Source organism: Phacochoerus africanus, chromosome 2 (assembly GCF_016906955.1).
Source record: "Phacochoerus africanus isolate WHEZ1 chromosome 2, ROS_Pafr_v1, whole genome shotgun sequence".
In the NCBI taxonomy this organism is placed as follows: domain Eukaryota; kingdom Metazoa; phylum Chordata; class Mammalia; order Artiodactyla; family Suidae; genus Phacochoerus; species Phacochoerus africanus.
Window position 1 is genome coordinate 279,899,368 of NC_062545.1, and position 26,212 is coordinate 279,925,579.

At 49.2% G+C, this 26,212-nt stretch overlaps 1 protein-coding gene across 2 annotated transcripts in view; it reads left to right on the top strand.

Annotated features, from left to right (window-relative positions):
• The window catches only part of CACNA1B (calcium voltage-gated channel subunit alpha1 B), a 197,585-nt gene that overhangs the window by 98,130 nt on the left and 73,243 nt on the right, over window positions 1–26,212 (top strand). For both annotated transcript variants that reach the window (XM_047769115.1, XM_047769117.1), the window contains exons 21-24: window positions 15,962–16,088; window positions 19,146–19,275; window positions 19,602–19,661; window positions 22,220–22,326. In XM_047769115.1, coding sequence (XP_047625071.1) covers window positions 15,962–16,088; window positions 19,146–19,275; window positions 19,602–19,661; window positions 22,220–22,326 — 424 coding nt within the window. The remainder of the gene's footprint in view (window positions 1–15,961; window positions 16,089–19,145; window positions 19,276–19,601; window positions 19,662–22,219; window positions 22,327–26,212) is intronic.

Genomic DNA, 26,212 nt, shown 5'->3' on the forward strand with positions numbered 1-26,212 from the left:
TTTCTTGATATTGGTAATTTGTATCTTCTCTTTTGTTTGTCAGCCTCACTAGAAGTCTGGCTGATCTCATTGATCTTTTCAAAGAACTAGATTCTTGGTTCATTGATTTTCTCTATTTTTGTTTGTTTGTTTGTTTTTAGTTGTGTTTAATTTCTGCTTTTTATTATTGTATTCTTTCTGTTTGCTTTGGGTTTATTTTGCTCTTTTTTAGTTTCCCGAGATGGGAACTGAGATTGGTTTGAGTCTTTTCCTCTTTTTTCATGTAAATATTTAGTGCTATAAATTTTTTTGTTAGTTTGCTTTCGCTGTGTCCCACAGATTTTGATATGTTGTATTTTCATTTTCATTCGGTTCCATTTAAAAAATTTCCCTTGAGACTTTCTCTTTAACTCATGGATTATTTAGAAATGTGTTGTTTGGTTTCCAAGTATATGGAGATTTTCCTGTTAGCTTCCTGTTTGGTGTCTAGTGTTATTATTCTTTGGTCAGTGATCACACCCTGTATGATTTCAGTTCTTTTAAATTTGTTAAGGTTTGTTTTATGACCCAGGATATGGCGTATTTTGGTATATGTTCTGTGTGTGCTTGAAAAAAATATGTGTACTGCTGTTGCTGGGTGGAATGTTCTGTATTAGATCCTGCTGGGTCCTGTTGAGTTTTGCGTGCATGCCGCTTTTCTGTCTAGATCTGTTGGTTGTTGGGAAAGAGGTGTTCAAGTATACAGCTGTAAATGCGAATTTATCTGTTTCTCCTTTCAGTTTTATCCGTTTTTTGCTTCATGTATTATTCAGCGTTGTTGTTGAGTACATGCATATTAAGAATTGCTGTCTTCTTGAGAGATGGACTCGTTTATCATGTGTAATGTGTCCCTCTGTGTCTGATAAAGTTCTTTGCTATGATGTCTAATTTATCTGATAAACACAGTCATTCTTGTTTTTTAAATTAGTATTTGCCTGCTATATATATTTCATCTTTTGCTTTAAACTAGCTGCACAATACTATTTTAATTTGCCTGCTATATATATTTCATCTTTTGCCTTAAACTAGCTGCCCAATACACTATTTTAATTTGCCTGCTATATATATTTCATCTTTTGCCTTAAACTAGCTGCCCAATACACTATTTTAAGTTAATTCCTTGTAGATAGTGTGTAGAGGTGGGTCATTTGTTATCCGCTGCGTCCGTTCTTTTTTTTTTTGGTGTGGCGTATTTAGACAGTTTACATTTAATGTAATTATATATATTATGCCTTACATCTGCTGTTTTGTTTTCTGTTTTGTTTACTTTTTTCTTTTTTTTCATGGTGGCACCTGCGACATGTGGAAGTTCCCAGGCCAGGGGTTGAATCAGAGCTACAGCTGCCGGCCTAAAGTACAGCCACAGCAACACCAGATCCAAGCTGCATCTGCAGCCTACACCACAGTTTCGAGTGAGGCCAGGGATTGATCCTGAATCCTCAAGAATACTAGTCGGGTTCATTTCTGCTGAATCACACAGGGAACTCCTACTCTTCTTTTTAAAAAAATTTTTCTGGTTTCTTTTTTTCCTTCTTTCCTATGGTTACTTGTACATATTTTAGAATTTTATTTTGATTTATCTACAGTATCCTTGAACGTGTCTCTTTTGTTTTTTTAATGGTTCCTCTAGGTATTACATTATAATTAACTTGCCCCAGTTTACTAGGGTTGTCCTTTTACTAGTTGGAGTAAAGTATAGAAACTTTACCTCTCTTTTCCTCCCCATGGGTAATAAAATTGTCTTAAGCATTTCCTCTGCATATATTTAGAAATTCAGAAAACTCAAGAGGAGAAGGAAAGCATGTTGTATTTACCCATATTTTTACTCTTTCTATTGTTCTTTCTTCCTTCCTGATATTCCAGTATTTCTTCTTTCATAACTTACTTTCTGTATGGAGGACCTTCCTTGGCCATTCTTTTAGGGTAGGTCTGCTGGTGACAAATTCTCTTAGTTTTCCTTCATCTGAGAATGTCTTGATTTTCCTTTCATTCCTGAAGGATATTTTCACTGGGTATAGAATTCTGGGTTGACAGTTCTTTTTTTTTCAGCACTTGAAAAAACGTGTGCCTCATCCTTCTGACCTCCATGGTTTCTGATGAGAAATCTACTGTCATTCGAATTGTTTTCTTCCTATAGGTAAGATGTTGTTTCTCTCTCGCTGCTTTCAAGATTTTTTTCTTTGTCTTTATATTTCAGAAGTTTGATTATGATGTATTTTGGCATGGGTTTCTTTAGGTTTATCCTGTTTGGGGTTCACTGAGCTTCTTGAATTTTTAGGTTTATGTCCTTTTGCCAGATTGGAAATTTTTCATCCATTATGTCTTTGAATATGTCTTCAACTCTGCCCTCTTTCTCTTTTCTTTCCAGGATTCTGTTGACATGAATGGTAGATCTTTTGTTGTAGTCCCAAAGGTCCCTGAGGCTCTGTCACTTTTTTCAGTCCATTTTCTCTCTGTTGTTCAGACTGAGTAATTTCTGTTGTTCTGTCTTGCAGTTCACTGATTCTTTCCTCTGTGCCCTCCATTCTGCTGTTGAGCCCATCTATTGAGTTTTTAATTTCAGCTGTTGTATTTTCAGTTCTAAAATTTATTTTTGGTTTTTTTTATCTTCTATTTCTTTGCTGAGATTTTTAATTTTTTCATTTGTTTCAAATGTGTTTTTAATCATTTGTTGAAACTTTTTTTTTTATGACGGGTACTTTAAAATTATTGCCAGATAATTATAACATCTGTATTATCTTGGTGTCTATTGTATTTTCTCATTCATAGTGAGATTTTCCTGGTTCTTGATATGACAAATGATTTTTGATTGAAGCCTAGACATTTTGATGTTATGTTATCAGCCCCTGAGTCTAATTTAAATCTTCCGTCTTTGCTGGTCTGCTGCAACACCATTCCAGCAGTGGGAGGGTTAAGGAGATGCCTCATTATTGACAAATGGGGGTGAAGTACAGGTTTCTCAGTTGACCTTCACTGATACCCAGTGGGAGTGGGCTCCTTATTCTAGCTGGGCTGGGAGTTCTACTTCTCCACTGGGCCTCCACTCATACTGTCTTGTCTGGAAGAGGGGGGAGGCCTTGTACTCTCCCTGTATGGGGTACATTGACATGGTAGGCATTGACCCCATTACCTCTGGGTGATGGTAAAAGTCCTGACTTTCACCTAGGATTCACAACAGCAAATAAAGAGGAAGGAGTGCTTTATTACCTCAGGCTGGGTTTGAAAGCCCCTGCACCCACTTGGCTGTCTCTGATACACCTCAGCAGGGCCTTTGGGGACCTTACTGCAGACTGGTGTGGTGGAGGTCTAGGCTTCCCACTTGGTTTCTGCTTATATGAGTGGAGGTTGGACTGCAGTTTTTCCTGTGGTGTTAGTTAGTGGTTATTGTCTGTAAGTTTCCCACCTAGTTAGGCTGCACCTTTCTGTCCCTGTCCCTGGGGAGAGCTGGATTTTAAAAAATCTGTGCCCGTTGGTATTTCTGGGTTGCTGACTTTTCCAGCACCAATGATGTATGAGGCATAAAAGAAAACCCAGAAAAGAAAACCTGCTGTTGTGTCATTCCTCAGGTGTCCAAATGCCTAGCAAATCTGCCTTCTTCTTTCTCCCTTTCAGAATCTTCTTAGGTTTTACTTTACATGATGTCCAGGGTTTTTAGTTGTGCTTAGATGGAAGAATGGAAGAAAGTACTTCTATTCTGTCTTTTCAGAAGTTGAAGTCTTGAGTTAATTTTTATATATGGCATGAGGTAAGGCTGAGGTTCTTATTATCCACTACCCCCCATTGGTATCCATTTGTTCCATTACAGTTTGTTGAAAAGTTATCCTTTTCCATTGAATTACTTTGGCACTTTTGTAAAAAAATATTTGCTAGGTATTATTTCATTTCAGGAAAAATTTCTGGGATTACAGTTTTAAATGTTAGTTCTATTACATTATTTTATTTTTGTTTTTCAGACATTCCAGTTATACAAATGTTGGATCTCCTGCTTATTTTCTATGTGAATTTCTCTCTTACCCTTTTGAAAACTTATTACTTATTTCATACTTCTTCTCTTGGCTCATTTCACTCCTAAATTCTTTTTCCCTTGCTATAATTTCAGTCATATCTATTTTCCCTTGGACTTATCGCCTGTGATTTCTGAGACAATTTCGTTTTTCTCTTTAATGTCATTTCTCAGATGATTTTTTTCTTTTTTTTTTTTTTCCAATTTCTCCCTTGAGTTTGGTCAGCTCTCCTCTTATACTGCCTAGTTGTCCATACTTTTTTTTTTTTGTCTTTTTGTCTTTTTTAGGGCCGCATCTGCGGCATGGAGGTTCCCAGGTTAGGGGTCTAATTGGAACTATAGCTGCTGGCTTACGCCACAGCCACAACAATGCCAGATCCAAGCCAAGTCTGTGACCTACACCACAGCTCATGGCAACGCTGGATCCTTAACCCACTGAGCAAGGTCAGGGATTGAACCCACAATCTCGAGGTTCCTAGTTGGATTTGTTTCTGCTGCGCCATGACAGGAACTCCTATACATTTTTATTTTGAGCTTTGAATCTGATTTATGGTGTCTTTCATCAACAACTGCTTGTTTAATTGTATTTAATCCATGTTGTGTTATGGTTTTCTTCTGCTTTGCAGTTTTTATTTGTGGAATATTTTCATTACCTGAAAAGGTTTCATTTTCTTTTCTGTATCCTTATGTATATGCTTTGTAAGGATGTTGGGTTCATTTTTCTGATGAACTGAAGATTACATGTGATTTTGTGAAGAGTGGGGAGAGGCAGCTTACTTGATTCTAGTTCAGGATTGCTTTTTTATATTAGTGCAATGAAACCCGGTTTCTTTTCTCAGTGATACCATGTGGGGAGTGTTTATCTAGTTCTAACTGCAGGGTACAATCCTATCACTGGAGGACCCCGGACCTCAGACGTTTGTTTCTTCCTTCCCTCCATCACCAAGCCACCAAAGTCATCTCTCCCATTGTTTTTTCAAGGTTGCCACCTCTAATCCCACATACTTTCCAAGCCTTTCCTTTCAAGTCCCCAGAAGCAGTGCCCTGCCTGCCAGGTCCGAGGCCTCTTCTCAGTGTTTCCTGCCTCGGGTGGGCCTCTCTTGATGGAGGGACTAGTTGATGTTGTCCATGTTTCAGCATCACCAGGACCCTCCCATTCTTCCTTCCACTGCAAGCCCTGCCTGATTCTTTCCCACTTACATGGAAATTCAAGTTTGCAGTCTTCTTATTTCCCATATGCTCTAAGCATGGTTACCTCCCCTTATTGACCATGTGGTTTATGGAGGATCTAGGGAGGAATTTGAGTTGAGGTGACTAGAGTTATCTGTGGGAGCCAGCCTCTTACCTGTTTAGTTTCTGCTGGATGTGTAGTTACGGCAACATCACATTTCTCTCTCTCTCTCTTTTTTGGGCTGCACCTGTGGCATGTGGAAATTCCCATGCCGGGGATCAAACCTGTGCCACAACACTGACCCAAGCCGCCTCAGTGACAACACTGGATCCTTAACCTGCTGTGTCACAAGAGAACTCCCAACATTACATATCTAATTTCCTTCCTTCCTTTATTTCTTCTTTCCTCCCTCCCTCTGTTCTTCACTCCTTGTCTCCTCCCCTTGATAAACCTTTTTTCCCCCTAAATATTTGTCAATTTTAATAGACTACTAAAGTCTCAGCTTTGGTTTTCTCGAGCTTCTCTATTGTGTCTTTGTTTTCTGCTTCATTCATTTATGTTCTTATTTATCATTTCCTTTCTTCTGCTTTCTTTGTCTATATTGTAATGTCTTTCTCCATTTATTAGTTGGATATTCAGCTCTGGCCACTTAAGCCATTCTACTTTGCTTGGGTATTCAAGGCTTTAAGTTTCACTCTAAGAATTACTTTCGTCTTCCACATTATGAAACATCATATTTTTTTAGTTCCGTATCTCTAGTTTCCAAGTTTCATTATGATTTCGTATTTGATCTGTGAGTTATTTTTAAGTACAGTTTTTGAGTTTCCAAATGGCAGAGGCTTCTTTAATTGTTTAAAAATTTTCTGTTGATTTCATTATTCTTTCTTGTATTTCATCATCCCTTGTATTTCAGATCATCCATTTGGCCTTTTTTCCTTCTGTATGAAGAACATCTTTTCCAGTTTCTTTTAGTGAGGTTTGATGGTGGTAAATTCTCTCAATTTGCCCAAAAGATCTTTTTGCCATTGTTTATGAAAGTGATTTGAATTTATGTGGAATTTTTGTTGTTTCGCTTTTTTCCTCTCAGCATTTTGAGACTATGCCACTGTCTTCCTCCTCCTGCTGTTTCTACTGAGAAGCTATTCATTCGTCCAAATTGTTCCTTTGTGTGGCTCCGTCTTCTCTCTGTGGCTGCTTACATAAGAACCTTTTTATTATAGAGAATTGAAACACTGAAAGTGGAGACAGTATAATGAATGCCATTTGCTGCCACTCACCCTCAAAGCAGTTATCCACGTTTTGTCAATCACGTTTCACTGTGGGTCTCCTTTTTTTCTGTTTTAATCACTTTAGGATTTAGCAACCGCAATAGCATTATTACACCTAGCAAAGTTGACAACAATACCTATCCTGAGTTCACGTTTTCCTGGTTATCTCAAAAATAACTTTGTATAATTGATTTGTTTGAATCTAGACCCAAACAAGGTTTGCTCATTTGACTTTTCGCTTAATCTGTTGACATCATTTTATTTTATTTATTTATTTTTTGTCGATGTCATTTTATTCTGTGAATGTTTTATGAATGCCTTTTGTTTGTTGATGAAGCTGTAGACTTTGCCCTGTAAACTCTCTGCATTTGGTTGTGGGTCATGGCGTCACTTACCTCGTTTCTCTGCCCTCGGTATCTCCGGCTGACTGGTAGTTGGACCTAAAACGGGCCTTCTGAACCTTGGCACTATTGGCGTTTTGGTGGTGGTGGCGTCCTGGGCCTGTGGGATGTTTGGCAGCACCCCGGCCTTTCCCCCCGAGGTGCCAGTAGCACTCTGTAGTTGTGACAGTCAAAGAAATCTCTGGACATTGCCAGATAATTGGCCTTGTTTGTGAACTGTGTATCTTGAGTGTCATCAGATTAAACTCTGTGGGCTTCCCTCTTGCATTAGGATGTACCTCATGTCTAATGCTTTCCTTCGGGCGGTGTTAAGGTTGGTGGGTGGGTATTGCCTGATCCATCCACTGTCAAATTCTCCACCGGCCTTGCCCCTCATGACCCAGTAGGCGCCAGTGATTGTACCCAGATCTGTGGTTTTATATTCTGTTTTGGTTTTTTTGGCATTGCGCACTTGTGAATTTATAGTTCTATCATTCTCTCTGTGTTTATTATTCTGACTTTTTCTATAAGGAAGAACTTACCTCATCAACTCTTTGGTTACCCTGAAATGCAGTTTATGTGTGTACCAGCAAGATATGTGCTCCATTCTGTCTCTTTATGTGTGGGCTGTCAAAACAGCGAGTCTGCACCCTAGGAACCCCAGGTGTAATCATCAAGAGCTTTAACAAAATTATCGTTATGAATTTTTGGAGTTTAACATGTTCGATTCCTTTCAGTCCCTTGAACTCACCATTACTTTTGACGCTCACATTTTCCGTCCTTGGACAGTAGGAGCCCCTTAACGTTGGCTTTTTACCTCCTCACGCACCTGTTGTAGTCTTTGGCAGCTTTCTGGTTTCCTCTGAAACTGCACGCCTCAGATGGGATTCAAGCTCAGCCAGAACTCAGACTGGGACTTGAACCCACTGACTTTTCTTTGAAATCGCCCACCTGGCCTCAGGACTCACTAAAGTTCAGGTTCTTTATGTCTCATTGCAGAAGGAATTCAGGGAGCGGCAAAGAGATAGGTAAGAAGAAGAATTTTTTTGAGAGAGAGAGGCATTCCCTAGTGTGGGCCACCTCGGGAGGCAAGAGGCCCTGGGAGATGCACCTTCTGTAGCCTTTTCCCAAGAAGACCTGTGTTCTGGACACCTGCTCTCCCTACACATTGCCTGTCCCTTCCTTTAAGATGCTCTTGCCTCCGGTGGCCCTCAGCTCCTCTCTGGAGGTCTGCCCTTGAGCACTGGAGGTGCTTCCCCAAGTGTGCAGAGGACTGGAGGAGGAGCTGCCTGAGAGTTTACGCTCCCCATGTGGCCGTTGCCAGTGGAGCGGAGTGGGATGGGAAAGCCCAGCCCTCTTGCTTCCGGTGGGCCAAATTTGAGGTTTAATTCCAAGACCCCGGGGTCCCCTGAGGGAGCAGGAGTTTCTCTGAAGCTGTACTCTTTCTTGCTTCCTTCTCTGCCCTGGTCTGCCCTCTTGTTCCCCTTTAGTTTCTTCTGGGAAAACATTCTTTTTTTTTTTTTTTAATCTTTTTAGGGCTACACCTGTGGCATATGGGAGTTCCCAGGCTAGGGATCAAATCAGAGCTACAGTTGCCGGCCTACACCACACCAAGCAATACCAGATCTGAGCCGCATCTGTGACCTACACCATAGCTTATGGCAGTGGCGTGGGATCCTTAAGGGTCCTTAACCCGCTGAGCAAGCCCAGGGATTGAACCTGTGTCCTCATGGATACTAGGCAGCTCGTTACGGCTGAGCCATGACGGGAACTCCTGAGAGAACATTCTTAATCATTCACATGCATGTGGATCCGCATTTCGTGGCCTCCTTCTGTGGGACCTGATTGGCGATGCCAGGGTTCCTTTGATGAGAAATGATATTATTCAGCAACATGGTCGTTGCTGCTGGGTTTTTACTGCTTTCAGACTTTTCAGGACATTTTTTTTTTTTCTTCTTAAAAGAGAAGTATGTATCAGGTATTCTTTTGGCATTTGTAATTCAAATGTAAGATTTATAGGATTTTTACCTAACTTAGATTTTGTATTTGTATCTCTTTTTATCCTGAAAAGTTTTTATTTTTTTCTTTCCTTTTTTTTAGAGCAGTTTTAGGCTCACAGTGAAATTAGGCCGGACGCACAGAGGTTTGCCATATACTCCCTGCCCTGCGCACACACGGCCTCTCCCACCATCAGTATTACCAGATACAAGTACCTGACCCCCAGTGCACTGAGGCCAGACAAGCCGAAATGTCGGAGTTGGGAGCCGAGAAGGGCTTATTGCAGGGCCAAGCAAGAAGAAAGGGTGGCTTGTGCTCAGAAACCTTAAATTCCCTAGTGGTTGGGGGGAGAAGTTGTTTTAGGCAAAATTTGGAGTGAGGGCTGCAGGGCAGGGCTCCAGCAATCTTGTGCTCAGCCTGAAGGTGCCGTCCTCCGCCGTGGTGGGGCCTTGGTTCTGCCGAAGTGCCCAAAGGCCGTGTTCTGTGTCTTCCTTGAAGAGGAACTGGGACCCTGCCCCAGGGTTTCTGGACGGCTCCCCGCTGGTCTCTGCATCCCCTCCCTTCCCTGATCAGCAGCTGTTTGAACCTGCTCTTTGGAATTAAGGGAAGGTCAGGGAAGCTAAGTCAAGTCTGTTTCCTGCAGACAGGAAGGTGGGGACACACATGAATGATTCGTACCTGGGAGGCCCCGCAGGGTCCCCTCAGTTTTATCAGCATCCCCGTGGATGGTACATTTGTTACGGTCTATGAGCCTCCATCCACACTGTCACCCCAAGTCCATAGTTTACAGTAGGGCTCCCTCTTAATGCTGTACCTGCTAAAGATTTGGACGGTTGTATGATGTGTGTCATTGTAGTGTCATACAGACTAATTTCACTGCCCCGCAAACTCCTTCTTTTTTCTTTTATTGTTTTTTAAATGGTGTTTTTTACATTGTGTGTGTGTGTGTGTGTGTATTTTTTTTTTTTTTTTTGCTTTTTAGGGTCGCACCCGTGGCATATGGAGGTTCCCAGGCTAGGGGTCAAATTGGAACTGCAGCTGCCGGCCAACGCCAGATCCAAGCTGCGCCTGTGACTGTGTATCTCACGGCAACGTGGAGGCCAGGGATCAAACCCGAAACCTCATGGTTCCTAGTCAGATTCATTTCCACTGAGCCACGATGGGAACTCCTTAAATTATATTTTTAAATTATTTGCTCCTACCACATAGACATTCAGTTTATCTTTTGCTTTTGCGTCCAAGCAGAGTTGCCCAAAAGACTCTGGTTATTCTAAGTAATTTTTCTGCTGTTTTCTATGTAGACTTAGTTCTGCCGTCTTCGATATAAAATTTTTGACCCATGAGCTGTTTAAAGTCTGCTTTTCCATCTCCACCTCTAACATTTGAATCTTATCCTTTTGGTTCCGATTATTGCAGCTTAATTGTGCTGTGACTAGAGGACACGTCACAACCCGCCTGGTGGTCTCCTTTGATATGGATTTACAATTGCTGTATGGCTTGGAATGTGGTCAACTTTTGTAAATGTTTTATGTACACTTAAGGGGAACATGTTTTCCTAATTTAGGGGACACTGGCTTTTTATATTTGTCTGCTAAATCAAGTTTTTTGGTTGGGAAACCTAAAAAACCTCTGACTCGAATCCAGCCTAAACCCAGATTGGGATTTTGAACCCACGTTTTTTAAATCAGAATCTCTCACCTGGTGTCTGGACTTACCAAGGTTCAGGTTCTTTGTGTCTCAGCACAGAGTGAAGTCAGAGAGAGACAAAGAGATGGGCAAGAACTAGATTTATTCAGGTAGGATGCTTGTGAGAGATGCAGGCAGGGTGAGGTGGCTCTGCCCCGAGGGTGAGGTGGCTACATTTTTATAATCCAAGGAACGTGGGGAGGGACAAAGAATGCCTCCTCATTCTTCAAGTAGACGTGACGCTTGCGTCATTAGCTTCTCCTTTGTGTTGGGTAATGGACTGTTTGACCTGTGAGATCAAGCTAGGCCTGCCATAGTGCCCATTCAAATCCGAAGAAGGGTGGACAGATGCTGAACCGTGTTGAGTCATCTCAGGTGTCCATGTAATGAGGATCTCCTACTTTGGAAAGTCGCCTTTCCCTCGAACTCCTTCCTTGGTCCTAAGGACCATTGTCTTGCTGAACTCGAATGCAGGCCTCCTTTTATCTTTCGCTTAGTGACCTGAGGCCTATCTCGTGCTTCTCGGGCTTTCTATCTCTTATGGTTAAGCAAGCCTGCTTCTTCCATGATGTTCTGTTAGCTTTTCCGAGTGACCATGAACCTACAGGGGCTCCCAAAGTTCTCTGGGTTTCCCCTCTATCTGTGGTCCCTCCCGGGACTTCTTCAACCCCCTGTGTGACTGTCCTACTCTGTGCCAACAGGTGTACTGCTAAATATTCTGTGTATTCACTAACGTGTTGCTCGGCTGACCCTCAGTAATTGAGAGGGGTACATTGAGATCTCTTTCTGTCGATCTGTCCATTCTTGCTGTATATAAACACACACACACACATTTAATTTATACAGTTAATGCAGGGACTTTGAATAGTCGGAAACATGCATCTCAGTGTAGAAAACAGTCTAACAGATGACCAAGCACTACTGCATATGTCTCTAAGATAGTAACTGGGGGTTTCCAAATCTCTTTTGTTGGACTTTTTCTTTTATTTCTTTTTTCAAGAACAGCTTATTACAATAAATGTGTTTGCTTGCTATATTTTAAGCCACTTTATACGTATTTAAATTTGCTGTGTCTCACTGGAACTGAAGTTTGTGTCATCTTGTGGTGACCTTTTTTTTTTTGTCTTTTTGTTGTTGTTGTTGTTATTGTTGCTGTTGTTGCTATTTCTTTGGGCCGCTCCCGCGGCATATAGAGGTTCCCAGGCCAGGGGTTGAATCGGAGCTGTAGCCACTGGCCTACGCCAGAGCCACAGCAACGCGGGATCCGAGCCGCGTCTGCGACCTACACCACAGCTCACGGCAACGCCGGATCGTTAACCCCCTGAGCAAGGGCAGGGACCGAACCCGCAACCTCATGGTTCCCAGTCGGATTCGCTAACCACTGCGCCACGACGGGAACTCCGTACGACGGGAACTCCTTCTTTAACTCTAATAATAACTTTTTTCTTAAAGTATATTTTTCTGATGTGAATACAGAGCTGGGGTTTTTTGTTGTTTTTCGGTGTATCTTTTTCCATCTTTTGACTTCCAGCCTTTGTTCCGCCTTGGATTTGAGGCTTGTCTCTTGGAAACTCACATAACTCCATTTAAAAAAACTCCGTCAGGGCGATGTGTGTCGTCAGTGGCCAGCTTCTGTCTGCTTGTGTTGGTGGTGATTGTTAGCGCACCTGGACTGGCTTCTTTTTAGATCGTGATGCTTGTTTCGTTCTTCCTACGTTTTTCTTTCTTTCCTTTTCAGTATTGAAGAGTTGGTGGTTTATTTGCTTTTATATCACATTTTTCCCTCTACTATTTTAAAAACTATGAATTCTTTTTTTTTAGTGGTTATCCTTATAATTCTACTATGCATGCGTAGCAAAGTCTGTAGTTATTTTAAAATTAAGTTCTAAGGCCTTAAAGGCAGGTGCAATCACATTTCTCCCAACTTCCTTGCCCAGCATTTTAGTCCTTTTCTCCCATGAAATAGATATTGTTTTAATTTTGTCAGAATTCAAAGATGTATCACTTTTGCATGAGGATTATTTGAGCCAAAGGCAGTCAAGACCCTGTGAATTCAAGAGAAGGAGCTTCCGCTCCCTTAACTGCTTAGAATTTAAACGGGGACTTTGCCCAGGAAAGAGTTATTACCAGAGATAAGGGTTATCTAAGTGGCCCCTTCTGTGTGGCAGGGCAAGCGTCTAATTCCCCGCAGCCTGCTCTTTTTTCCTGTCATCCTGTGACCGACCCTCCTGTCCTCGGAAGCCCAGGCCCCTGTCCCTAGCTCTGGATGGTATATACCCTCACTTAGTGTGTGGTTCTGCTGTGTACAGTTAAATTGGATTTTCTCCCGTCGGTCTGTGTCATGTCAGTGTAGCTCTTAGACCGGCCAGAAGGACCAGGAATGCGGAGGAAGGTCCCTCCTCCCCAGCCGTTTTACAGAGGCTGCATCTACTTAGAGTTACCACTTTCTTGCATCTGTGGTTTTCCTTTAATGTCATTTTCCGTCTTCCTGAATTACAGACCTTCATGCTGTATATAACATGATATATGCATTTCTGAAAATGCCCTGCTTTGAAAACAATAGGCTTTGTAGAAAAAGATCAGATTAAGGACAAATTATTCAAGATAAGCACCTCTGTGGCCAGAACACTAACAAAGACGATAGCCGTCTAAACGCACAACAATAGCAAGGCGAAAGCCCCGTTTGCATCTGACCCAGTATCAAGGCTTCAGCTCTGTCTCCTTCTTTGAGCTGAGCCTCCTCAAGGCCAGACCCGCCTTGTCCCGTGTGTGTCCAGCAGTAACTGGAGGGGAGTTGATTGGGATTGGCTCAGGGACTCCCTTCTCTTCCCTTCTCTGCTCTCTGGGATTTTGCCCCTCGTTCTCAGACACATGGTCACCCTCGAACTCCAGTTGTTCTCGCCTCCGCCCTGTAAGAGTGCTGCTTCTGCTCGGCTTCTGCTTTCTTGCCCTTCTAACGGGAAAATGGCCCCCGGTGCACAGGTCGCCTCCTTGCTGCTCTCCTTCCAAGGATGGTGGCTGCTGCTTAAGACGATGCCTTGCTAGCTGCCCTGCCCTGCAGGGAGCCCCAGGCTCAGGGCTCTTGTCCTGCTTGGGTAGACCACGTTTCCACAAGGAAATTCCTCAGCTCAGCCTCAGTTTCCCAACCTGAGAAGTGGAGGTAGTAGTACGAGGCCGTGCGTGCTGTCACGAGGAATAAGGCTCCTGGACCAGCCCGGCCCTTGGTTGCTGTCTGGGAACAGTCTTCCTTTGCGCCCCCTTCTCTCTACCTGGGTGTCTGGCTGCATTGTCTTCTGTTTCAGTGAATTAATTTCTGTTACTGTCTTTTTCTTTGAAATAAGCTGCTTCCAGCAATGAGTTTACTCAGTCTGCTGCATTTCTCTTTTTGGTCCTCTCCCTTTCATCTCGGTCTGCTTTGACTTGTTTTCTACTGCTGCTGTTGTAGTTGCAGTAAACCTATTTCGGGAGTGTTTCCATCTAGGCTTCAGCATCTTTGTTCCAATTTTTTGAGCAGAAAAAATTCTTTATTAGGTCTATACTGATTCTTTTTTCCAAGTGTACTTGTCTTTGGATTAGCTTAATTGTTATTGTGAAGGAGTCTGAAAAGCAGTGGTTTTAAACTAATAAATGCTTCTTAATTTAAAGGTTATGCATGTTCATTACAGAAAGAATTTTAATGTTAAAAGTGTACTGAAGAGAATTAAAATTACTCTCAGAAAGTCATTTGGAGATGACCACAGTTACTATTAATTTGCTGTTATTTCTCTCCTCGTGTTATTTTTTGTAGTTGAGCCGGTCTGGGATGTACAAGTGTGTAGCCTTTTTTTTAAACTTAAGCTTCATCATGTGTCATTTAGACTGTTTTAGGCATTTCTTCCCCACCCCCCTCCACTTCTTTCTGTCTTTCTCCCTGGGGCATATAGAGTTCCTGGGCCAGGGATCAGATCCCAGCCGCAGTTGCGATGTACACCACAACTGTGGCAATGCCGGATCCTTAACCCCCTGTTCTGGGTCAGGGATCGAACCCGTGTCCCCGTGCTGCACAGACCCCGCTGATCCCGTTATGCCGTGTTAGGAGCTCCCCTTTTCGGCATCCTACTCCCACAGTGATGGTTCCTGTGGATGCTGCACACTCAGTCCGTCCCCTGTGGTTGTGCGTATGTCGCTGCTGTTTTGCTGTTGTAGAAGAATCTGTAACAAACACGTTTGGATGCAGATTTTTGTGTGCATGCTTGATTTCCTTAGGGGATAACGTTGTACAGATTAGATCAATGGATGGGGTTTTTAGGGCTTTAAATATGTGCTGCCCGGTTGCTTTCTTGGAAGGTGATGGTTTATGCTTTCAGCAGGGAGATTCCATGGTGCCAGGTGGTGGTGGCTGACAGACTAGGAAGTGTCGTAGCTACTGCTGCAGCACGAGCCGTTCTCCCACGCAGCTCAAGGCTTTTTCCTCTGGCCTCACCAGTCCCTGCAGGACCTCAGAGTGGCCAGCCGTCGGGGAAGAAGCTTGGAGCCTTGTCTTCACGCGGGCGGGAGAGACCCACCCTCATTCCCGCGGCCCTTTAACGTCCTCTTTGTCTTTATTTTCTTCCATAAAGTAAAAATGAGGTGCACAGTGGGCTCTGGTTCCAAGGCCAGATGCTAGGCGTCCCTGGGGCCTCAGGAGCTGTAACCCCAAGAACGGAGACATACACTAGGGTACTTAAAGACGAAAAATTGTTGCGAGAGACATACTCTGCTCGAACAGCAAAATCCACTTGAGAAAGAGCAACGGTCGTAGCCACTTTCAGCCTGGGGAGTTTGATTTGTGGGTGCCAAGTGAGGAGGGGGTGCTGAGAGCGCAGCACATGGGCTTGGGAGGGGGACGAGCAGTGAGCAGCTGGGGCCCTCCCTGGGCAGGGCCCTTGACGTCTCTGCTCTGACCAGGCTCTGGAGGGCGTCCGCGGGCGGGCTGGCCGGGCTCCACCCTGTCCTGCCGGCCCTGCCTGAGGTCCCTGCAGAAGCAGCTGAACTTCTCACCGGGCAGCCCCTTGGTGCCTTTTCTCAGGTGAGCCCTGAGCTGGGATGGGAGCCTCCTGGCTCCAGCCTCCAGGGCTGAGAGGGGCTCTGAGGTTCTTAGGACATCCAGACCAATGCCCTTAGGGAGGCAGAGGCATCCACAGCTGAGCTCAGTGCTGCCCCCCAGCTCCCCTGGCCAGGAGGAGCAGGACGGGTCTCGCGGGGTCTGTGCGGGCTCGGCCCTGGCCAGTACCCCCTCAGTGGTGACTGGCTGGGATGGGAGCGAGCCTCCTGTGAGGCCGTGTGCTTCCCTGCACGCCCTTCCCTGGGCGGGTCCATGAAGACCTGAGGGGTGGGAGCGGGAGAATGTTGCCTGGGGAGACCTGTGTGATGTGGGTTTGAGCCACACCCCTAACTCGGGGGCCTTGTGTCCTTGTAGGTGGGAACGTGGACCTGGAAAGCCAAGCAGAAGGGAAGAAGGAGGTGGAAGCTGATGACGTGATGAGGAGTGGCCCCCGACCCATTGTCCCGTACAGCTCCATGTTCTGTCTGAGCCCCACCAACCTGTGAGTCTCGTCCCCCACTCCCGTCCTGTGCCCGTCCCCTGCGTCCTGGCCCGTGGTCCATGTGCACACGGTGGCAGCATGTGCTAGACGAGAGCTGGCCCTTCCCTGTGTTAATGTCCTGATGGTCACAGCGGCTCAGGAAGCACGAGCTGTTGTCACCTCACTTGGCAGATGAGGACGTGAAGCCACAGGAAGGCCTGTGTCCACAGACACGCAGCCTGTCCGGCTCAGTGGCGGAGCCAGGGTTTGAGCCCAGACAGCTGGTCCCAGAGCCTTGGCTTTAAGCCCCACTGTGGCATTTGTTCATCTCCGCACACACGCACCCGGGTTACACCCTTTCTGCCTACGAGCTGCCGTCCGCCCCCCTTCCCGCCACGCCCACCATCGTCTGCCCGTGTGTGTGGCCGCGTTCACCGACAGGTCTGTCCAGGTGTTCTCTCCTCTGTTTGTGTCGTGCGGTCACAGGTATCGCTCATCCACTCATCACTCCAACTGCCTGTATGGGCTCGGTCGATATTCACGTGCCAGGCAGCATTCTGGGTGCTGGGGATGCTCGGCAGTGGGCAGAACAGACAAGGGCCCCGTCCTTATTAAGCTTGCGTGCTAGAGGGAGAGACAGACAGCAGAAAGGACAGACAGGAGGGGATACTAGATGCTCCGTGGTGGGCAGAGCTAAGAGGAGACACAAAGCTGGTAATGGCGATGCAGACTGGGAGGGGTGCTGAGACCAAGTGGGACTGGAGCCGAGCCGGAGGGGGAGGCAGAGCAAAGGCGGGGCCATGCGACGGAGGGGGTCGGAGCAGCAAGGTCGGAGGGACGCATGCTCCGTCCACTTCCCGTCTGTCCGGCCGGTCCCTCTGCCCTTGGCCATCGGCAGTCTCTCCACCCAACCCGCTCGTCCATCCTCCCTCGTTCCCTCACTCCACACACATCCGTTGGGAGCTTGTTCGGCCGGGGGTTGGGGTAAAAGGGCCGTGGAAAGAGGCAGGGGCCCTGCCTCCAGCCTCGACTGTGGTGTCCAGTGGATAAGTACCGTGTGGCAGAGGTAGGGAGGGAGGTTCTGGTGTCTGGGAGCCGGTGGGAGAGTCAGAGGAGCCTTCCTGGAGGGCGCGAGAGATCTCGGGTGAGCCTGAAGGGTGAGGGGCGTTGAGACGAAGAGGAGGACAGGGCCTCTTGGAGGCAGGGAGAACGCAGCGCGCCAGAAGGGAAAGGCCGAGGCGCAGGACGGCTGAAGACGGTTGGGTGGAAAAGCACGGAGGTCACCGGGGCTGTTGTGTGTCCTGTGGAGAAAGCGGGAGTCCCCAGGGCGCCTCGGGAAGCTGGGAGCCTGTGGGCAGCTGGGGAGTGGGTGGTGACCCAGACTGCACTTAGCACAGCCCTTCTGTGGGAAGACGGGGCCAGGGAGACCCCGCAGTAGGCAGACGTGGTTTTCAGAAGTGATGGTGGCGATTGGATGAGGGAGGTCATGGTGGAGAGGGTTGGAGCCAAATTGCTTGGGGCGAAATCTTGGAAGTAGAGTTTTCAGGATTTTACGGTAAATTAGATGTTGAAGGGGACGGAGCTGTCAAGGATGACAGGGTTGCCGCTTGATGCCTGGGGGCCCAGCCGAGCTGAGGGCGGTGAGTGCAGACCCTGCAGAGCCTGGGGCAGCTGGCAGGTGGCTCGTGACTGCGTCGTCTGGGGTCCGCAGGTGGAAACTCAGCCGCCAGAGAGACCTGCAACTGTTTTTTGTTTTCTTTTCTTTTCTTTTCAGGGCCGCACCTGCGGCACACGGGAGTTCCCAGCCCAGGGGTCCAGTCAGAGCTGCAGCTGCCGGCCTCCACCACAGCCACACCAACGCTGGATCCGAGCAGCGTCTGTGACCCATGCTGCAGCTCACGGCCGTGCCAGGTCCCCGAGCCACTGAGCGAGGCCAGGGCTCACGCCCACATCCTCATGGGTACTAGTCGGGTTTGCTTCTGCTGCACCACAGTGGGTCCTCCTGCAACTGTTGATTAGAAGGCAAGAGGGCTGGGACGGAAGAGAGCCTGAGATGGAGGTCACGGACGCGGAAGGCCAAGTGTCTCAGTGAGGAGGGAGAAGTGCCAGCAGGTCGCCTGTGGGCCTCAGAAGGGCGGTGCTGAGGAGTGTGGAGGGTGGAGCTGGACAGCAGTGGTCGGGATGAGGAGGAGACAAGCTTTCTAGGCACAGGAAGGCGTGGGCGTCTGTGGCTGCAGTGTCCTTGGGAACTAAGCGCTGGGGAGAGGAGCACATTGGAGGCGCTGGAGGGCTGCGGCTGAGGCCTCGGAGGTAGGAGGGACGCCTGGGAGCCCATCCCTCCCAGTGGCAGGAGTGACGTCTGCCTCATGTGCTCATCTCCCGGGGCCGGCTTCACTGTCCACCTGGCAGCCCTTGCTGACCTCCTGGTCACTGTCCACCGCCGTGTTGTAGCATTTGTCAGCATCGGAGAGTCTCCTGTTGGCTTGTGTCTCATTGTTTACTGGTGTCTTGCTCACTGCTGTGTCCCATCCAGAACGTGCCCGAACAGAGTAGTGGTCAGCAGTGCCAACTGGTGAGTGGAGGCGGACAGGTGACTGAAGCGCTGGTGTGTCATGCCCTGGGGCCCAGACAAGGGCCCTGGGCCCAGCATAGGTCAGAGGTCTGCTGAGCTCAGGAGAGCCCTGCTCCCCATGGGCTGCTGGTGCTCAGCCTCCCCTCCCTGAACTGCCCTGCACCCCACCTGCCGTGAGTCTGCAAGCCTGTCGAGGGCACGCGGGCCCCGCGGCAGGTGACGCGCGGGCGTGGCTGTGCCCCAGTGGAACTTTACGTCACAGAGCAGGCCAGACCACCTTGGCCTGAGAGCTGCGGCTGGCCGACCCCTTCCCTGGCTTTCTGCAGCCTTCCTACCCCTTGCTGGGACACCCTCTGAGGAATCTCAGTCCTCGTCCATCACCTGGCCGCTGTCTCCCAACCACAGGGACGCCTAGCAGAACTCAGCTCTGGCGCGACACCTTCCTGCGGGAAGGGGCCAGCCCAGCCCACGGGTGGGCCTTCGGTGACCCGTGCTTTGCCCTCCAGGCTCCGCCGCTTCTGCCATTACATTGTGACCATGCGGTACTTTGAGGTGGTCATTCTCGTGGTCATCGCCCTGAGCAGCATCGCCCTGGCTGCTGAGGACCCTGTGCAGACAGACTCGCCCAGGAACAACGTGAGTGTGGCCGTCGGGCTGCGGGGGGCCGGGCGGTGCTGGGGTCCTGTCTGCTGGCCTGCGCACTTCCCCCGTGCTCTGGGGACGAAGGTCTGGGGATGCCTCCAGGGCGCTGCACAGGGCGCCTTGCTGCAGGGTGGGCTCTCACGGGGACGCTCGCCTCGCCTCGCCTCCCCTCCCCTCCCCTCCCCATAACCACTGCCCGCAGGCCCCCCGCCAGCAGGTTGTCTGTTCCTGGCCCTGGAGGAAAAGGCCCGGAGCTGCTGCAATGGCCTGGCTTGCAGTTCCGGCCTAGCCTTTGAGAAAAGTCCCTCCTTTGGTTCCAGGTTCTGAAGTACATGGACTACATTTTCACAGGCGTCTTTACCTTCGAGATGGTCATAAAGGTGAGAGGCGGGGTTGCCCTGGTGACCCCAGGGCTTCATTCATCCCCTCTGACTGGGAGGGGCCGGGGCCCATGACCTCTGGGGCAGGCGTGTGTGCCCCGGGCATGTGCCCAGTGAGGGAACACGTGCACACGTGTGGGACACGAGGGCACACGAGCCTGCACGCAGAGGGCGTCTCGTGGACACACGAGGCCACCCTTGTTAAGCGTCACGTTGGACTTGGGAGACTGGCCAGCACTGCCCCTGGTCTCCACTAGCCGAGGGGCACAGGCTTCCCCGGATGTGCTGTCTCAGCAGAGGGCAGGGCTGTGGCCTCAGGCTGGAGAGGAGAGCTGGGGGGAGGGCGGTGGCCGCAGGGCCCAGGGAGCGCGGGTGTGGAGGACGAGCGTTTGACCCGATGTTGCTGTGACCTTCCTTTCTGCCTCTAGGCGTTGGCAGGGCTGTTCCTCATCTGAGTCTGACGTGTGGCTTGCGCGTGTCTCACGGGTGTGCTGTGTGGTGTGCGCACAGGGGCGTCTGACCGCAGTGCCGGTTAGGGTGTGCCCGCCTGGTGGCGCACGTGGCTTCTGCGCGTTTCTGCGCTCGCTTCCCTTCTCTTGCAAACTGCTCGGGGGGAGGGATAATGCTCCCACTTTACAAACGGGGACTCTGAGGCCTGGGGACAATCAGGTGGCTTCCAGAATCACTGTTCGGGGACGGGCAGGCAGGACCCCCAGAGCAGGCTGACCCTTGGAGGGTCTGCAGGCTGTGAGCTCCCTGGGAAGTGGGGGCCTGCAGCCTGTCCGTGGAGCGGGGTCCCGTCCAGACGTGGGAGGTGGGGGGCCAGGCAGGACCTTACCCGTCAGGGTCATTCAGTCAAGGGACTGAGATCCAGACCCACGGTGAGGGTTGCAAAGGGCATCATGTGGGCAGTGCCCCCCGCACAGGACCTCAGGCACCAGGGGCCCTGGACGCGACCGGAGCCACGCCCCTTCTCTGACGAGAACTGACCTGAACCGTGTCCCTTCCTGACAGGACCTGACCTGAGCCGTGTCCCTTCCTGACAGGACCTGACCTGAGCCGTGTCCCTTCCCCTGATGGACCTGACCTGAGCCATGTCCCCTCCCGACAGGACCTGACCTGAGCCGTGTCCCTTCCCCTGATGGACCTGACCTGAGCCATGTCCCCTCCCGACAGGACCTGACCTGAGCCGTGTCCCTTCCCCTGACGGACCTGACCTGAGCCGTGTCCCTTCCCCTGACAGGACCTGACCTGAGCCTTGTCCCCTCCTGACAGGACCTGACCTGAGCCGTGTCCCTTCCCCTGACAGGACCTGACCTGAGCCTTGTCCCCTCCTGACAGGACCTGACCTGAGCCGTGTCCCCTCCTGACAGGACCTGACCTGAGCCTTGTCCCCTCCTGACAGGACCTGACCTGAGACGTGTCCCTTCCCCTGACAGGACCTGACCTGAGTCGTGTCCCCTCCTGACAGGACCTGACCTGAGCCGTGTCCCTTCCCCTGATGGACCTGACCTGAGCCATGTCCCCTCCTGACAGGACCTGACCTGAGCCGTGTCCCTTCCCCTGATGGACCTGACCTGAGCCGTGTCCCTTCCCCTGACGGACCTGACCTGAGCCGTGTCCCTTCCCCTGATGGACCTGACCTGAGCCATGTCCCCTCCTGACAGGACCTGACCTGAGCCGTGTCCCCTCCTGACAGGACCTGACCTGAGCCTTGTCCCCTCCTGACAGGACCTGACCTGAGCCGTGTCCCCTCCTGACAGGACCTGACCTGAGCCTTGTCCCCTCCTGACAGGACCTGACCTGAGCCGTGTCCCTTCCCCTGATGGACCTGACCTGAGCCGTGTCCCCTCCTGACAGGACCTGACCTGAGCCGTGTCCCTTCCCCTGACAGGACCTGACCTGAGCCATGTCCCCTCCTGACAGGACCTGACCTGAGCCGTGTCCCTTCCCCTGATGGACCTGACCTGAGCCATGTCCCCTCCTGACAGGACCTGACCTGAGCCGTGTCCCTTCCCCTGATGGACCTGACCTGAGCCATGTCCCCTCCTGACAGGACCTGACCTGAGCCGTGTCCCTTCCCCTGATGGACCTGACCTGAGCCATGTCCCCTCCCGACAGGACCTGACCTGAGCCGTGTCCCTTCCCCTGACGGACCTGACCTGAGCCGTGTCCCTTCCCCTGATGGACCTGACCTGAGCCGTGTCCCTTCCCCTGACGGACCTGACCTGAGCCGTGTCCCTTCCCCTGATGGACCTGACCTGAGCCATGTCCCCTCCTGACAGGACCTGACCTGAGCCGTGTCCCCTCCTGACAGGACCTGACCTGAGCCGTGTCCCTTCCCCTGACAGGACCTGACCTGAGCCGTGTCCCCTCCTGACAGGACCTGACCTGAGCCATTTCCTCTTCTCTGGCATGAACTGACCTGAGCTGTGTCCCCTCCCTGACAGTGACCTGAGCCATGGCCCCTCCATTCTTTCGCACCCTTGCCCGTGGGCTCTAGCAGTGTCTCTCTTTTCTGTGATATTCTGTGCTCTAAAGTTGTCCTTTTCCTAAAGATGATCGATTTGGGACTGCTGCTGCACCCGGGTGCCTACTTCCGGGACCTGTGGAACATTCTGGACTTCATTGTGGTCAGTGGGGCCCTGGTGGCGTTTGCCTTCTCGTAAGTACCCACATCTGCTCTGGCTCTTGGTGGACTGCAGTCCTCAGAGCTGCGTCCCATGCAGGGGGAGGGAAGAAGGGGCCCCACCGGCCTCCAAGCCTGTCTCTAGCCCGTCGTCTCTGCTTGGGGCTGGGCTTGTGGGGCTGGAAGGGCCACGAGGCCCTTCTGTGCCTGACACACCCCACGGTTCTGAAATTAGACCGCAAGCCTCTGGCTTACGTCACTGGCCTCAGAGCCTTAGGAACGCGTGGGCGGCCCTGCTTGGTCAGCCAGTGCGGTGGGTGCAGTGGCTGTTTCCCCACCGGGGTGCGGGGTGCTTTTCTGTGGCTCCCTGGGGAGTGGCCCTCAGCCCTCTCGTGGCTTCGCCTGGACTGGCTCCCTCAGCCCTGCATGGTTGGGTGTGAGGTAGGTGTTGGGGGCTCGGAGGAAGCTGGGGGGATTCAGGGGATGTGGTGGGCGAGATTCAGAGATAAGTAAGACCCTGGTGGACACAGCTCCCGAGGGACGGGGTCCTCTCCTGGAAGCTCACGGGAGGGCGTGGGCACAGCCGAGCCCCAGGAGGCCCCCTCACTGACTCTCTTCTCTTTGTCTCCTGTTGCTGGACTCTCGGTAGGAGCTTCATGGGGTAATGCTTTCCCTCTGCCTCCTCACACCGCCCCACATCGCAGCACGCTGGCGACTCCCGGGGGGCCGTTTCATCGCCATTCCTCCCCCTCCTCATTTTCCTTCACCACCTGGGCTGCATGCTGCCAGGAGCCGGGTCCCCAGGCCACATGTCCCCGCCTCACCTCTGGGCCGGTCAGGGGCTGGGGCTGGGCGTGGCCGGCCCCTGGTGATCAGGGCGTCCCACCTGCCTGCTGGAGGCTGGGAACCTGGGCCTGGAGCGCAGGGGGCGCGCTGGCTGGGGGCTGTTTGACATCCTGAGGCACTTTCCCGTTTGTCTCTTCTCTCTGGAAATGGGCTTTCTTTGCTCTTTCCTGTCTACAACGCCTCCCTGAAATGCCAGCCTCTCCTCGGGGGTCTGCACTGACCTCTGTGGTTAAAAACCAAATTCAGCGGCGTAATTCTGGGGGTCTAACGGGTTTTTTCAATGATACGACTGATGATGATGGAAGCCTTACACAATGGAAGGCCTTGCTAGAAAGTGGGCCAGAGAAGGTTACTAACAAAAGACGAGGAAGGGTTGTTTCAGGCGGGTGACCTCACTAGTGCTGACCAGGAAATGTCATCCTGGGAAGGACTGAAACTGCAGTGAAGTCCAGGTTTGCTGTCCTGGGGCCAGTGGCTCTACCTTGGGCCTCTTGTTTCTTCTTTTTTTTTTTTCCTCCTTCTTTTCTTCTTCTTCTCTCCCTCCCCCTTCTCTTGCTCTCTCTCTTTCAAAACAAACAAACAAACAAACAAAACACTTCTCCCCTTTTGATCAAACCGTCAGCCCAGCTGAGAGATTTGATCAAAATCTTAGGTGTTAGCGTTCCGCTCAGCCACCACTGTGCAGTTTTTGCCGCTTTGATGTTCGATGTGATAACCGTGGGTCCTGATGTTTTCGCTTAATCCCGCTGCTTTTCACAGGTCACAGTTCCAGGTTCACAGTCCCTATGCTGGTCTTTTCTTTGCTCCTTTTCTGACATTCCAGTCTTAGGAAGTCCCTTTCCCTAGTGGTTACCAGCTACAAACAGGCATTTAAAGTTTTTGAGTGAATACACTGTACACCATGGGGAGTATAAGCAGGGTAATTCCTCATGTTTGGAGTGTGCTTTGGAGCCATGGTCCCTGAGACCCAAACCAGTCAAAGAAAGACACCGTGAAGAAGCCACCCTTTTAAGCCAAGTAGCTTGCTCCGTGATCTTAGGAAGCTGCGTCTCGACTTCCCCTGAAGTGTCAGCCCAGGTGCCGCAGGTGGTGTTGGCCACAGCACAGACAACTTCTTGCTCCCCTAAAGATAACCAAAGGCTATCCTGTTATCAGGACGAACCTTGGCCAGAGAGTCTAAGGATCTTTGCTGGGCAGCCGACGTCGTAGCAGGGGCTCTGCAGTGTCTCCGAGAGTTAAGGAGACGTTAGTGGTCATATTCTTAGGCATATTCACGCCTAGCCAGGTGATCGATTTATTCCCAGGGTTTGCTCTGATCACCCATTTAAATCAGGGTCCCTCAGGTTTTTAGTGTATGGGAAGAAAGTCTCTCATGGTATTGAGTCAGGTCCCACTGCACGCCACTTGAAAATTCAATATTCACAAATGTTTGCTAGAAAATTCCCTTTAATCAGAATGCTGGTGGTCTGGGGAGATGGGGGACTCAGCGGCTCCCCAAAACCACCTCCCAAGATTCTGCTTGGCCATGAAAGCTTTTAAAAGGAAACAGGGAGGTAATCTCAGTTAATCTTTGAGGTCAGAGTCGTTGCCACCCCCCATTATGTGCAGGCTTGTGGACTCCTTGAGATCTTTCTTTAGACACTGTCTCATTCACACAGTGTGTTCATGCGCTCGTGGAAGGGGAAGCTAGGAAGTGATCTGGTCATCTGTTAATTACTTATTCTTCATTTCTTCTTCTTTGATCTAAATGCAAGGAACCAACAAGTTAGGCATAGTATTGTATGATCAAAAGACTTGAAAGGTGTACTAGGGAGTTGAGTAGAGCATGGGGTATGTCTGGTTTAAGGTTAACAGAGAGCTCTTTCCTGCGAAAACCTTCCTACCCTCACCTGAAATGGTCTCCCTAAATGCCTTGCCAAGGTGGGAGCTGCTGATGCTGTCCCCTAGCAAGTGGAGACAAATCTGATCTAGGCAGTCATGGGTAGACTGGAATCTTTGGAGACAGATTCAGCAGTCTGAGTGGAGAGCCCCGTTAGTAAGGGTCTGGGAGCTAAAGATGAGGTTGTTGTCTCTTTGTGCCAATGCAGGAGTAAAGGACAGAAAAAGGAGGAAGAGTTTCATGATTAAAGTCTTGATCTGTTGTCTTGGGCCGAAGCAATCCACCTTGATGTCAGCTACTTTTCTTCCTCCCAGTTGGATTCAGAGGTCTCCAGCATTTATACAGGATAAGATGTCAGGTGGGGCTTCTTTAGTTTTGAAATATATTTCCCAAGTTCAGATCCCTGAAGTCTGACTACCATCTGGGTAGTGAGGAGGACTCTGCATCGTCCCTTCCAAAGAGATTGAAGGGCAGTCTTTGTTCTGACTGATTTCAAATCAGAGGGTGGGAGAAAATTGGAAACATTAGTTTGGTGAGTTGGAGCCAGATATTTGAGGAAACTGGAAGAATTCAGGACCCAGTCCAGTTTATAGGTGTATGATAAAACCTCAAAACAATGATTAGGACTAGAATCTAATATCAATAAAGGAGCAAACATAGTTTCTCTCTCTATATTGCCTCCACACTTCTTTAACTTAAGATAATCACGGTAAAACTGATTTGCTTGTATTAAACTTGGCCTGATTATTTATATAAGTGCAGCAAGAAGAAGGACTGATCATGTAAGTTCTTTTTAAGACTGCTTTGTTGAAACTTTCCATAAGGAGTCTCAGATTGAACTCTCAAAATCTTTCAAAGCCAGAAAACCAAGCCAAGGACATGGCTATCAGATTTTACCTGCAATACCTTTTCAGTAAAAGCCTTAGTAATATAGCCAGTGTTTCCAGGTATATCTCGTTACCAGGAGAATAGAATCTTATTGAACTTATGCAAATAAATATAGTGTCATGAAAATAAAAATACTCACTGAAATTTTCTGAATTCTCGGCAGATCAGGTTGGGAAAAAAAAAGAATGTTTCATCTTTGTTCACAAAGGTATATTCTACCAAATCGTTGATAGCTTTAGAGAAAGTATTTCTTTAAATCTAGGTAAACGCTCCAGAATTAGCAACAACTTGGTCACTTCTTCAGACCAT